Raw genomic sequence first — 13,004 nt, forward strand, 5'->3', positions numbered from 1 at the left:
CACCCCAATGTTCACAGCAGCACTGTTTACAATAGCCAAAACATGGAAGCAACCTAAATGTCCATCAACAGATGAATGGATAAAGAAGATGTGGTACATATAGACAATGTAATATTACTCACCTATAAAAAAAGTATGAAATAATAGCATTTGCAGCAACATGGATGGACCTAGATAGAGATTATCATACTAAGTGCAGTAAGTCAGACAGAGAAAGTCAACTATCATATCATATCACTTATATGTGGAATCTAAAATATGATACAAATGAACTTATTTCTGAAACAGAAACAGACTCAGAGACATTAAAAAGAAACTTATGGTTACCAAAGGGGAAAAGTGGGATGAGGGATAAATTAGGAGCTTGGGATTAGCAGATACAAACTACTATATATAAAATAGATAAACAACAAGGTCCTATTGTATAGCACAGGGAAATATATTCAAAATCTTGTAATAACCTATAATGGAAAAGGATATGAAAAGGAATATATATATATATAACTGAATCACTTTACTGTACACCAGAAACTAACACAACATTGTAAATCAACTATACTTGAATAGGTTTTTTTAAAAAATACATTCACCATGTTGTGAAATCATCACCATTATTCATTTTCAGAACCTTTTCATCTTTCCAAACAGAAACTCTGTACCCCTTAAGCAGTAGTTCCCCTTTCCCCCCTTCTCCTAAACTCCTTGTAACCTCTATTCTACTTTCTCTATGTGAATCTGCCTATTCTAAGTATCTTATATAAGTGGAATCATAAAATATTTGTCCTTTTGTATCTGGCTTATTTCACTTAGCATAAAGTTTTCAAGGTTCGAGACGTAGAGCTGAGCGACTGAGGCGCGAACAAGATGCCGGTGGCCGTGGGCCCCTATGGACAGTCACAGCCAAGCTGCTTCGACCGCGTGAAGATGGGCTTTGTGATGGGTTGCGCCATGGGCATGGCAGCCGGGGCGCTCTTCGGCACCTTTTCCTGTCTCAGGATCGGAATGCGGGGTCGGGAGCTGATGGGCGGCATCGGGAAAACCATGATGCAGAGTGGCGGCGCCTTTGGCACATTCATGGCCATTGGGATGGGCATCCGGTGCTAATCAGGGCAGTGGTTGCCCACAACATCCACCCCCTCCCATCATTCCCAGCCCATGTACTATAATAAAACAAGTCTGATTATTCTGAAAAAAAAAAAAAGTTTTCAAGGTTCATCCGTATTGTAGCATGTTTCAGAATTTCACTGCTTTTTTTTTTTACGTCTTTATTGGAGTATAATTGCTTCACAATGGTGCGTTAGTTTCTGCTTTATAACAAAGTGAATTAGTTATACATATACACATGTTCCCATATCTCTTCCCTCTTGCGTCTCCCTCCCTCCCACCCTCCCTATCCCACATTCACTGCTTTTTAAGTCTGAATAATATTCCATTGCTTGTATACACTGCAGTTTGTCCATTCTCTGTTGATGGACACGGATTGTTTCCACCTTTTGGATATTATGAATACTGTTGCAATAAACATTGGTGTACAAGTATCTGAGTTGCTTCTCTCATTTCTTTTGGGTCTATACCTAGAAGCAGAATTGCTGGATCATATGGTAGTTCTATGTTTAAGTTTTTGAGGAACTGCCAAATTGTTTTCCATAATGGCATTTACACTCCCATCAGCAATGAACAAGAGTTCCAGATTTCTCCACGTCTTCACCAACACTTGTTATTTTCCATTAAAAAAAATAATAGCCACCCTAATGGATGAGAAATTATACCTCATTGTGATTTTGATTTGCATTTCCGTAATGATTAGTGAGGTTGAGCATCTTTTCATGTGCTTATTAGCCATTTGTATATCTTCTTGGAGAAATATCTATTCAAGTCCATTGCCTATTTCTGAATTGAGTTGTCTGTTTTTTTAAATTGTTGAGTTGTAGGAGTTCTTTAAATATTCTGGATACTAATTCCTTATCAGATATATGATTTGCAAATATTTTCTCCCATTCTGTGGGTTGTTTTTCACTGCCTGGAGTTCTTTGATCCACAAATGTTTTTATTTATTTTTTATTTTTATTTTTTTTTGTGGTACGCGGACCTCTCACTGTTGTGGCCTCTCCCGTTGCGGAGCACAGGCTCCGGACGCGCAGGCTCAACGGCCATGGCTCACAGGCCCAGCCGCTCCGCGGCATGTGGGATCCTCCCGGACTGGGGCACGAACCCGCATCCCCTGCATCGGCAGGCGGACTCTCAACCACTGCGCCACCAGGGAAGCCCTGTGTTAACTTTTTAATATGAAACAAGATATGGATACAGGTTCATTTTATTCTTATGGATATCCAATTGTTCCAGAACTATTTGTTGAAAAGATAATTCCCTTTGGTTACTTTTGGTTACTTCTTCATTAAACTTCAAAACAGTTCTTTCTTTTTTTTTTAACATCTTTATTGGAGTATAATTGCTTTACAATGGTGTGTTAGTTTCTGCCCTATAACAAAGTGAATCAGTTATGCATATACATATGTCCCCATATCTCTTCCCTCTTGCGTCTCTCTCCCTCCCATCCTCTCTATCCCACCCCTCCAGGTGGTCACAAAGCACCGAGCTGATCTCCCTGTGCTATGCGGCTGCTTCCCACCAGCTATCCACCTTATGTAAAACAGTTCTTTTTAATCACATAAGTCACAGATGAATATATTCTCCTTATAAAATATAAAATCATTTTTGACCACTTTTATATCCAATCAGGCTTCCCCCAACACTCCCCACCAGGTAACAGCTCTAATGACATCAATTTGAAGTGTATCCTTCCAGGTCTTTTTCTATGTATGGAGATAAATTTCTGTATATGTATATGTGTATATATATATGCAGTATTGTATGTTTAGATAGGATCATCCTATATGTATCATTCTGAATTTAGCTTTTTGGTACATAAAAACACTTGTCACAGATCTTTCCATGTTAGAACATAGCGATTTACTTCATTTTTTTTAGCTGTTTCATAGGATTCCATAGTACCACTATACCTTCCTTTGTTCCACCATCGCCTCATTGATGAATATTTAGGTAGTTTTCATTTTTTTCTACTGCTACAAACAATGCTGTAGATGAGCATCCCTGAATCTGCTTTTGGCGCACATGTGTGTTTCCCTAGGTAGATATCTAGAAGGGGAATTTATGCAACAAATACATATATAACACTTACTGTATGCTAAGTTCTCTTCTAAATGCTTTACATATATGAATTCAGTTAATCCTCACAACAAGCCCATGTTTTTATCCTCGTTTTACAGATTAGGAAACCAAGGCACAGAGAGGTTAAACCATTTACCAAAGGTCACACAGCTGGTCAATAGCAGGGTCAGGATTTGAACTCAGATAGTTTGGTTCCAGAGTTCAGTTTGCTGGGTCATAGGGCATGGGTATTTTTAAAGACCTGCCAAATTGGCCTCCAAAGAGGCTGTATGAATTGCACGCCCATCAGCAGTGTATGAGAGTATTCATTTCCCTTCACCCTTACTAACATGTAAAACTTTAAAAATAGCATTTTTACTGATTACTAATAACAGTGTGTAACAACTAATATTTATTGAATATTTAATATGTTCTAGCATTCTGCTAAGCACTCCATATGCTTTCTCTTCACCTCACTTTGCTTTAGTTTTCCTGATAGTATCCTCTCTGCTGATATGTATTAATTAGTATGTTTGTTTATTGCCTTTCTCTCCCCACTAGTGTCACCCCTATGAGGGCAAAGATTTTTGTCTGTCTTGTTCATTGCTTTCCTCAACACCTGGAACTAAGTATTTGTTGACTGACTGAAGAAATGAATGAAAACAATTTTATGGGGACTTCCCTGGCAGTCCAGTGGTTAACCCTCTACGTTTCCATTGCAGGGGGCCTGGGCTCATCCTTGGTCAGGGAACCAAGATCCTGCATGCAGTGCTGCACGGCCAAAAAAAAAAAAAAAGTTTATATATGATTTTTTTGTGTGTATTTAACAAAACAGCTACTAATTTTTTTAGGAAATAAATACTTATTAAGTGTTTGGGCCTAACAACAACAACAACAAAACCCAAACCATTTTATGAATGTGGAAATCAAGGCTCAAAGAGATTAAATAACTCACCCAAACTTCCACTAGCTCACGGTGGAGCTGGATTTAGAAGCCAGTCTAATTCCAGTGTTTGTCTGTGCTCTTGTTTAGCCTCCCGGAATCTGTTTTCCATTTCCATTTCTATAATTATGTTATTTCATGGATGTTATATACATGGAATCATGCAGTATGTATCCTTTAGAGATTGGCTGTATTTCATTCAGCATAATTTCCTTGATGTTCATCCAAGTTGTTCATTCCCTTTTATTGCTGAATAGTATTCCATGGTATGGATGTACCACTGTTTGTTTAACCCAGGGAAGCATATCTGAGTGGTTTCCAGTTTGGGGCTTTTAGGAATAAAGCTGCTACAAACATTTGTGTACAGGTTTTTGTGTGGACATAAGTTTTCATATCACTGAGACAAATGTCCAAGAGTGCAAGTGCTGGGTTGTATGGTAAGGGCATGTTTACTTTGATTAAAACTGCCATATTCGTGACTTCACTGTTGGCGCAGTGGTTAAGAATCCACCGGCCAATGCAGGGGACACAAGTTCGAGCCCTGGTCCGGTAACTAAGCCCGTGCACCACAACTACTGAGCCTGTGCTCTAGAGCCTGCAAGCCACAACTACTGAGCCTATGTGCCACAACTACTGAAGCCTGGGTGCCTAGAGCCTGTGCTCCTCAACAAGAAAAGCCACCACAATGAGAAGCCCGTGCACTGCAACAAAGAGTAGCCCCTGCTCACTGCAACTAGAGGAAGCCCATGCACAGCAACGAAGACCCAACGCAGCCAAAAATTAATTAATTAATTAAAAAAACCCCAAAACCTGCCATATTCTATGTCACAGTGGTTGTACCAGTTAACATTCCCACCAACAATGTGTGAGTGATCCAGTTTCTCTGCATCCTTTTCAGCATCTGGTGTTGTCACTAATTTTTATTTTATTTTTAAAATAAATTTATTTATTTTACATTTGGCTGTGTTGGGTCTTCGTCGCTGTGTGCGGGCTTTCTCTAGTTGTGGTGAGTAGGGGCTACTCTTCATTGTGGTGCGCGGGCTTCTCACTGCCGTGGCTTCTCTTGTTGCAGAGCACCAGCTCTAGGCGCATAGCCTTCAGTAGTTGTGGCGCACGGGCTTAGCTGCTCCGTGGCATGTGGGGTCTTCCCGGACCAGGGCTCGAACCCGTGTCCCCTGCATTGGCAGGTGGACTCTTAACCACTGCGCCACCAGGGAAGCCCACTAATTTTTATTTTAACCATTCTGACAGGTGAGTAGTAATATCTCATTGTAGTTTTTTTAAAAAACATCTTAATTGGAGTATAATTGCTTTATAATGGTGTGTTAGTTTCTGCTGTATAACAAAGTGAGTCAGTTATACGTATACATATATCCCCATATCCCCTCCCTCTTGTGTCTCCCTCCCATCCTCCCTATCCCACCCTTCTAGGTGGTCACAAAGCACCAAGCTGATCTCCCTGTGCTATGCGGCTGCTTCCCACTGGACATCTATTTTACATTTGGTAGTGTATATATAAGTTTATGCCACTCTTTCACTTCGTCCCAGTTTACCCTTCCCCCTCCCCGTATCCTCAAGTCCATTCTCTACGTCTGCGTCTTTATTCCTGTCCTGCTCCTAGGTTCGTGAGAACCATTATTTTTCTTTTTTAGATTCCACATATGTGTGTTAACATACGGTATTTATTTTTCTCTTTCTGACTTACTTCACTCTGTATGACAGACTCTAGGTCCATCCACCTCACTACAAATAACTCAATTTCGTCTCTTTTTATGGCTGAGTAATATTCCATTGTATATATGCGCCACATCTTCTTTATCCATTCATCTGTCGATGGACACTTGGGTTGCTTCCATGTCCTGGCTATTGTAAATAGTGCTGCAATGAATATTGTGGTACATGTCTTTTTTTGAATTACAGTTTTTTCAGGGTATATGCCCAGTAGTGGGATTGCTGGGTCATATGGTAGTTCTATTTTTAGTTTTTTAGGGAAACTCCATACTGTTCTCCATAGTGGCTGTATCAATTTACATTCCCACCAACAGTGCAAGAGGGTTCCATTTTGTCCACACCCTCTCCAGCATTTATTGTTTGTAGATTTTTTGATGATGGCCATTCTGACCGGTGTGAGATGGTATCGCATTGTAGTTTTGATTTGCATTTCTCTAATGATTTGTGATGTTGAGCATCCTTGTTTGTTTTGTTAGTTTTTGTTTTGTTGTGTTTGTTGGCAATCTGTATATCTTCTTTGGAGAAATGTCTGTTTAGGTCTTCTGCCCATTTTTGGATTGGGTTGTTTGGTTTTTTCATATTGAGCTACATGAGCTGCTTCTATATTTTGGAGATTAATCCTTTGTCCATTGATTCGTTTGCAAATATCTTCTCCCATTCTGAGGGTCGTCTTTTCGTCTTGTTTATGGTTTCCTTTGCTGTGCAAAAGCTTTTATGTTTCATTAGGTCCCACTTGTTTATTTTTGTTTTTATTTCCCTTATTCTAGGAGGTGGGTCAGAAAGGATCTTGCTGTGATTTATGTCATAGAGAGTTCTGCCTGTGTTTTCCTCTAAGAGTTTGATAGTTTCCGGCCTTACATTTAGGTCTTTAATCCATTTTGAGTTTACTTTTGTGTATGATGTTAGGGAGTGATCTAATCTCATACTTTTACATGTACCTGTCCAGTTTTCCCAGCAACACTTATTGAAGGGGCTGTCCTTTCTCCACTGTACATTCCTGCCTCCTTTATCAAAGATAAGGTGACCATATGTGCGTGGGTTTATCTCTGGGCTTTCTATCCTGTTCCATTGATCTGTATTTCTGTAGTTTTAATTTACATTTCCTTAATGGCTGATACTGAACATCTTTTCGTGTGCTTATTTGCCATCCATATATCCTCTTCAGTGAAATATCTGTGCAAGTCTTTTGCCCATTTTCTGATTGGATTGCTTTTTTTTATTGTCAAATTTGGGGGATTCTTTACATATGCTAATTTTGAGGGTGCTTTATGTAGTCTAGGTGCTAGTCATTTGTCAAAAGTGGTTTAGAGGTATATTCTCCCAGTCTATAGCTTGTCTTTTCATCCTCTTCACATAGATTTCACAGAGCAAAAGTTTTTACTTTGGGCAAGGTTGAAATTATCAATTTTTCCTTTTATGGATTGTGCTTTTGGTGTCAAGTAAGAATTCTTCACCTAACCTTAAGTTTTGAGGATTATTTTCTATGTTTTTTTCCCTAAAATTGTGCAGTATGTTTTACAATCTAATTAGTTACCAACTTGAGTTAACTTTTGTATATGATATCCAATTGCTCCAGCAGCACTCTTTGAAAAGGCTATCCCTCCTCCTTTCAACTGCTTTTGCACCTTTGTCAAAAATCATTTGGTTATATTTGTGTGAGTCTATTTCTGGATTCTCTATTCTGTTCTATTGATCTTTCTATGTGTCTCTCTTTCCACCAGTATCACACTGTCTTAATTACTGTAGCTATATAGTAAGTCTTAACATCGATTAAAGTGATTCTTCCCACTTTCTTCTTCTTTAATTATTATTATTGTTGTTATTATTCTTTTGGCCGCACCACGCGGCTTGTGGGATCCTAGCTCCCCAACCAGGGATCAAACCCGGGCCCTTGGCAGTGAAAGGGTGGAGTCCCAACCACTGGACTGCCGGAGAATTCCCCACTTTATTCTTCTTTAACAAAATTGTTTTAGCCGCTCTAGTTCCTTTGCCTTTCTCTATAAATTTTGGAATAAGTATGAAAAAATACTACAAAAAAAAACTTGCTGAGATTTTGATAGAAATTGCATGAAATTTGTAAACCTATTTAGGTCTTCTTTGATTTCTTTCACCAATATATTTTAATTTTCAGCATACAGATCCTGACCAGGTTTCATACATAGTAGATAGTAATTGTAAATGGTACTGTCACGCCCTAAATTTTGGCTTCCATGTGTTCATCGCTAATATATAAAAATGCAGTTGCCTTTTTTGTGTTGATCTTGTATCTTTTGAGCTTGCTGAACTCACTTATTAGTTCTAGGAGTGTTTTTGTAGATTGCTTGGGATTTTCTACATAGCCAATCATACCATTAGCAAATAGGGAAATTTTTTCTTTCTTTCTTTCTTCCTTTCTCTTTTCTTTCTTTCCTTCTTTCTATCTGTATGCTTTTTATTTCTTTTTCTTGCTTAACTGCACTTGCACTTAACTGCACTTCCAGTGTTATGTTGAATAAGAACGATGAATGTATATCCTTGTCTTGTTCCTGATCTTAGAGAGAAATCATTTAGTTTTTCTCCGTTAAGTATAATGCTAGCTGTAGGGTTTTTATGTTTTTTTATGAGATGCTCTTTACGAGGTTGAGAAAATTCTACTCTATTCCTAGTGTACTGAGAGGTAATTTTCTCTTTTTAAATCATGATTTGGTGTTGGATTTTGTCAAATGCTTTTTCTGCATTAACTGATATTGTCATATGTTTTTTCTTCTTTAGTCTGCTGATATGGTAAATTACATTGATTGAATTTTGAATGATGAACCAACCTTGCTTACCTGGAATAAGTCTCACTTGGTCATGGTGTATTATATTTTTAATATATTATTGGATTGGATTTGTTAAATTTTTGTTTAGAAATTTTGCAACTAAGTTCAGGAGAGATATTGGTCTGCAGTTTTCTTCTTGTGTGTGTTGTCCTTGTCTGGTTTTAGGATCATGGTAGTACTTGGGAGGTATTTCCTCCTCTTATTTTCTGGAAGACATTGTGTAAAATTGCTGTTAATTCTTCTTTGAATATTTCATAAAGTTGTTCAGTGAAAAAAATCTGGCTCTAGAGATTTCTTTACCAGGAGCTCTTTAATTAATCAAATGCAATCTCTTTAGTGGTTATAGGACTATTAAGATTATCTATTTCATCTTGGTCAAGTTTTGGTAGCTTTGGGTTTTGAGGAATTAGTCCTTTTCTTCTACATTGAATTCATGAGCATGAAGTTCGTAGTATTCCCTTATTATCCCTTTAATAGCTTCAGAATCAGTAGTGATAGCCCCTGTTTCATTCCTGATATTGGTAATTTATGTTTTCTCTCATTTTATTTGTGTCAGTCTTGCTAGAGGTTTGTCAATTTTATTGATTTTTTTCTGAAGAACTAGCTTTTTGTTTCATTGATTTTCTCCATTGTTTTTCCATTTTCAATTTCATTGATTTCTTCTCTTAACTTTATTATTTCCTTCTTTTGCTTGGTTTGGGTTTATTTTGCTCTACTTTTTCTTGGTTCTTGAGGTAAGAATAGACTATTGGTTTGAAACCTTCCCTCTTTTTCTAATGCAAGCATTTAGTGTTATAAATTTCCCTCTTGGCTTTAGCTACACTCCACAAATTTTTATTTTTTATATAAATTTATTTATTTATTTTATGGCTGTGTTGGGTCTTCGTTGCTGCACGCAGGCTTTCTCCAGTTGCGGCAAGTGGGGGCTACTCTTCGTTGCGGTGCATGGGCTTCTCATTGTGGTGGCTTCTCTTGTTGTGGAGCATGGGCTCTAGGCACACGGGCTTCAGTAGTTGTGGCATGCAGGCTCAGTAGTTGCGGTGCATGGGCTCAGTTGCTCTGCGGCATGTGGGATCTTCCCAGACCAGGGCTTGAACCCGTGTCCCCGGCATTGGCAGGTGGACTCTTAACCGCTGCACCACCAGGGAAGTCCCTCCACAAATCTTGATATGTCATATTCTCATTTTCATTCAGCTCAATACGTCTTTTAAAATTTTCCTTTGAGACTTCCTTTTTGACCCATAGATTATTTAGAAGTACGTTGTTTAGTTTCTATGTGTTTGGAGATTTTCTGTTATCTTTGTTATTGATTTCTAGATTGATTCCATTGTAGCTGGAGAACATACTCTGTATGATTTTGGTTCTTTCACATTTATTAAGATTTGTTTTATGACCCAGGATATGGCCTATCTTGGTCAATGTTCTGTGAGTACTTGAAAAGAATATGTATTCTTCTGCTGTTGGATGGTGTTCTATAAATGTCAATTAGATTCTCTTGGTCGATAGTGTTGTTGAGTTAGTCTATATCTTTGCTGAATTTGCCTAGTTGTTCTATCAGTTGCTGAGAGAGCGTGTTAAACTCTGCAACTCTAGTTGCAGATCTGTCTCTTGCATTGCAGAGCTCCCAGTTTTTGCTTCATGTATTTTGAAGCTTTGTTGTCAGTGCATACACATTTAGGATTGCTATGTCTTCTTGGTGGATTGATCCATTTAACATAACGTAGTGTCTCTCTTTGTCCCTAGTAATTTTCTTTGCCCTGAAGTCTACTTTATATGATATTAATATAGCCACTTCTGCTTTTTAAAAAATTAATGTTGGGAATTCCCTGGCAGTCCAGTGGTTAGGAGTTCATGTTCTCACTGCTGAGTGTCCGGGTTCAATCCCTGGGTGGGGAGCTAAGATCCCACAAGCCGTGCAGCCAAAAAAAATTAATGTTTGCATGATATATCTTGTTTTTCATCCTTTTACTTTTTTTTTTTTTTTTTTTGCGGTACGCGGGCCTCCTACTGTTGTGGCCTCTCCTGTTGCGGAGCACAGGCTCTGGACGCGCAGGCTCAGCGGCCATGGCTCACGGGCCCAGCTGCTCCACGGCACGTGGGATCTTCCTGGACCGGGGCACGAACCCGCGTCCCCTGCATCGGCAGGTGGACTCTCAACCACTGCACCACCAGGGAAGCCCCATCCTTTTACTTTCAACCTACATATGTTGCTATGTTTCTTCTAGACAGCATATAGTTGGGTTGTGGGGTTGTGTGGTTTTCCACTCTACTTTTCTCTTTCTCTTAATTGGTATATTTAGTCTACTTACATTTAAGTGATTATTAGTATGTCAGGGCTTAAGTCAGACATTTTGTTTTCCGTGTCTCATTCTTTAGTTTATTCAAGTAATTTATTTATTAAACTGAAGTGTAGTTGACTTACAATATCTTTTGTTTATTTTTGCTTGCATTCCTGTGAGTTACTTGAACATATTTTAGAGTTCTATTTGGATTTACTTATAATGATTCTGAATATGTATAGTGTTTTGTATAGTTTTCTTAGTACTTGCTCTAGGTAGTATCATAAACACACATAACTTATCATAGCTTACTGCTGTTTTAGTGGGTTCAGATTGACTAAGTTCTATTGATCTGTCTTCAAGGTCACTGTTTCTATCATCTGTCATTTCCACTCCATTATTGAGTCTATCCAGTGAGTTTTTATGATGGCTGCTTTAAAATCCTTGTCAGGTAATGCCAACATCTGATTCATCTTGGTATTGGTGTCAGTTGATTGTCTTTTCTCATTCGAATTGTGGTTTTCCTGCCTTTTGCTATGATGAGTGACTTTCTATTGTATCCTGAACATTTTGGTTATGTTAGGAGACTCTTGATCCCATTTCAATCTTCTATTTTAGTAGGCAGTTACCTGTTTAGGTTTAGTATGTATGTTTTACTCTACTTCTGTGGGTTGTAGTTCAAGTGACAGTTTAGTTTTCCAAGCCCTTGCAATGCTATTTTTGTCTGCTTCATTCTTCTGTTGTCTGTGGGGCTCCTGCTCCATCCTTGCTGGTGCTATCTGCAGTGGCAGAAGGCACTTCCCTGAGCTGCTTGCTTTTGCTGGGTGATCTTCTGAGGGAAGAGGAAGTTGCTGAAGCCACTGTACCTGCGTCTCCTTATGCCACTGATTCAGTGGAGGGTAGGAAGATACAGGGCTACTGCTACCACTGCATGCAAATCAGGCTTCCTGCTGGTTTCCCAGTTCTGGAGTGGGGACTGAGACAGTCCAAAGCTTTGCTGCTGCAAGCAGATCAGACCACCACCTGGAGCTCTGGTTGTGGAGCAGAGCTTAGGTCCCCCAACTAGGTCTCTGTTGGGCTTCTCCTTTCCCAATTCCTGTGTGTGTGTGTGTGTGTGTGTGTGTGTGTGTGTGTGTGTGTTTGTAGGGGGGGTTGCTGTTGGTGGTTTGCCATTGCAGGCCTCTTTGGCACCCAGTATGTGGAAGATTAAAAAAACAACTGAGGAAACTCACCATGTTGTCATTCCTCAAGTCCTGAAGTTTCTAGCCTGCTTTCCTGCTTTCAGAGCCTTTTTGTCATTGTCTGTTGAATAATTTCTAGCATGTACAGTTCTATTTGAAGAAGAGGAACAGAGAAAAGTGAGTCTACATCATCTTGCTCTGGAACCAGAAGTCCCCTAGTGTAGTTTTAAAATACATTTCTTTTAGTATGAGTGAATTTGAGCATCTTTTGATAAGTTTTAAAGTCATTTTAATTTCTTTTTCTGTATTTCACTTTGCTATTATTTGCTATTATTTGCTCATTTTTATATTGGGTTGAAGGTCTTTGACATCTTGCTTTGTAAGAGCTGTTTTCATATTCATTATGAGTTGCATATATTTTCTCAAGCCTATCACTTATTTTTTGATTTTAACTTTTTTTTGTTTCTTTTTTTTTGCCATAAACTTTTTTCTTTCGATGTAGGGTTTTGTGTCATTCTTGGAAAGGTCTCCTCATATCAAGATTTTCTTTTTAAATCCCCTCATATTTTCTTCTAGTACTTTTATGGTTTCATTTTTTTTTTTTTTTAGTTTTATTTTATTTTATTATTTATTTTATTTTTGTCTGCATTGGGTCTTTGTTGCTGTGCACAGGCTTTTCTCTAGTCGCAGAGAGCGGGGGCTACTCTCTGTTGCGGTGCGCAGGCTTCGCATTGCAGCGGCTTCTCTCGTTGCTGAGCATGGGCTCTGGAGCGTAGGCTCAGTAGTTGTAGCGCACGGGCTTAGTTGCTCTGTGGCATGTGGGATCTTCCCGGACCAGGGCTCGAACCCATGTCCCCTGCATTGGCAGGCGGATTCTTAACCACTGCGCCACCAGGGAAGC

General features: G+C 38.9%; 1 protein-coding gene across 1 annotated transcript; it reads left to right on the plus strand.

Moving 5' to 3' along the window:
• The first annotated feature begins 836 nt into the window (after positions 1-836).
• LOC116747773 (reactive oxygen species modulator 1-like) lies at positions 837-1,186 on the plus strand. Its single transcript, XM_032620311.1, has one exon. The coding sequence runs from the start codon at positions 865-867 to the stop codon at positions 1,102-1,104; it is 240 nt and encodes a 79-aa protein (XP_032476202.1). The 5' UTR covers positions 837-864; the 3' UTR covers positions 1,105-1,186.
• Positions 1,187-13,004: the final 11,818 nt, after the last annotated feature.

The sequence above is a fragment of the Phocoena sinus genome, chromosome X, assembly GCF_008692025.1.
Source record: "Phocoena sinus isolate mPhoSin1 chromosome X, mPhoSin1.pri, whole genome shotgun sequence".
In the NCBI taxonomy this organism is placed as follows: Eukaryota; Metazoa; Chordata; class Mammalia; order Artiodactyla; family Phocoenidae; genus Phocoena; species Phocoena sinus.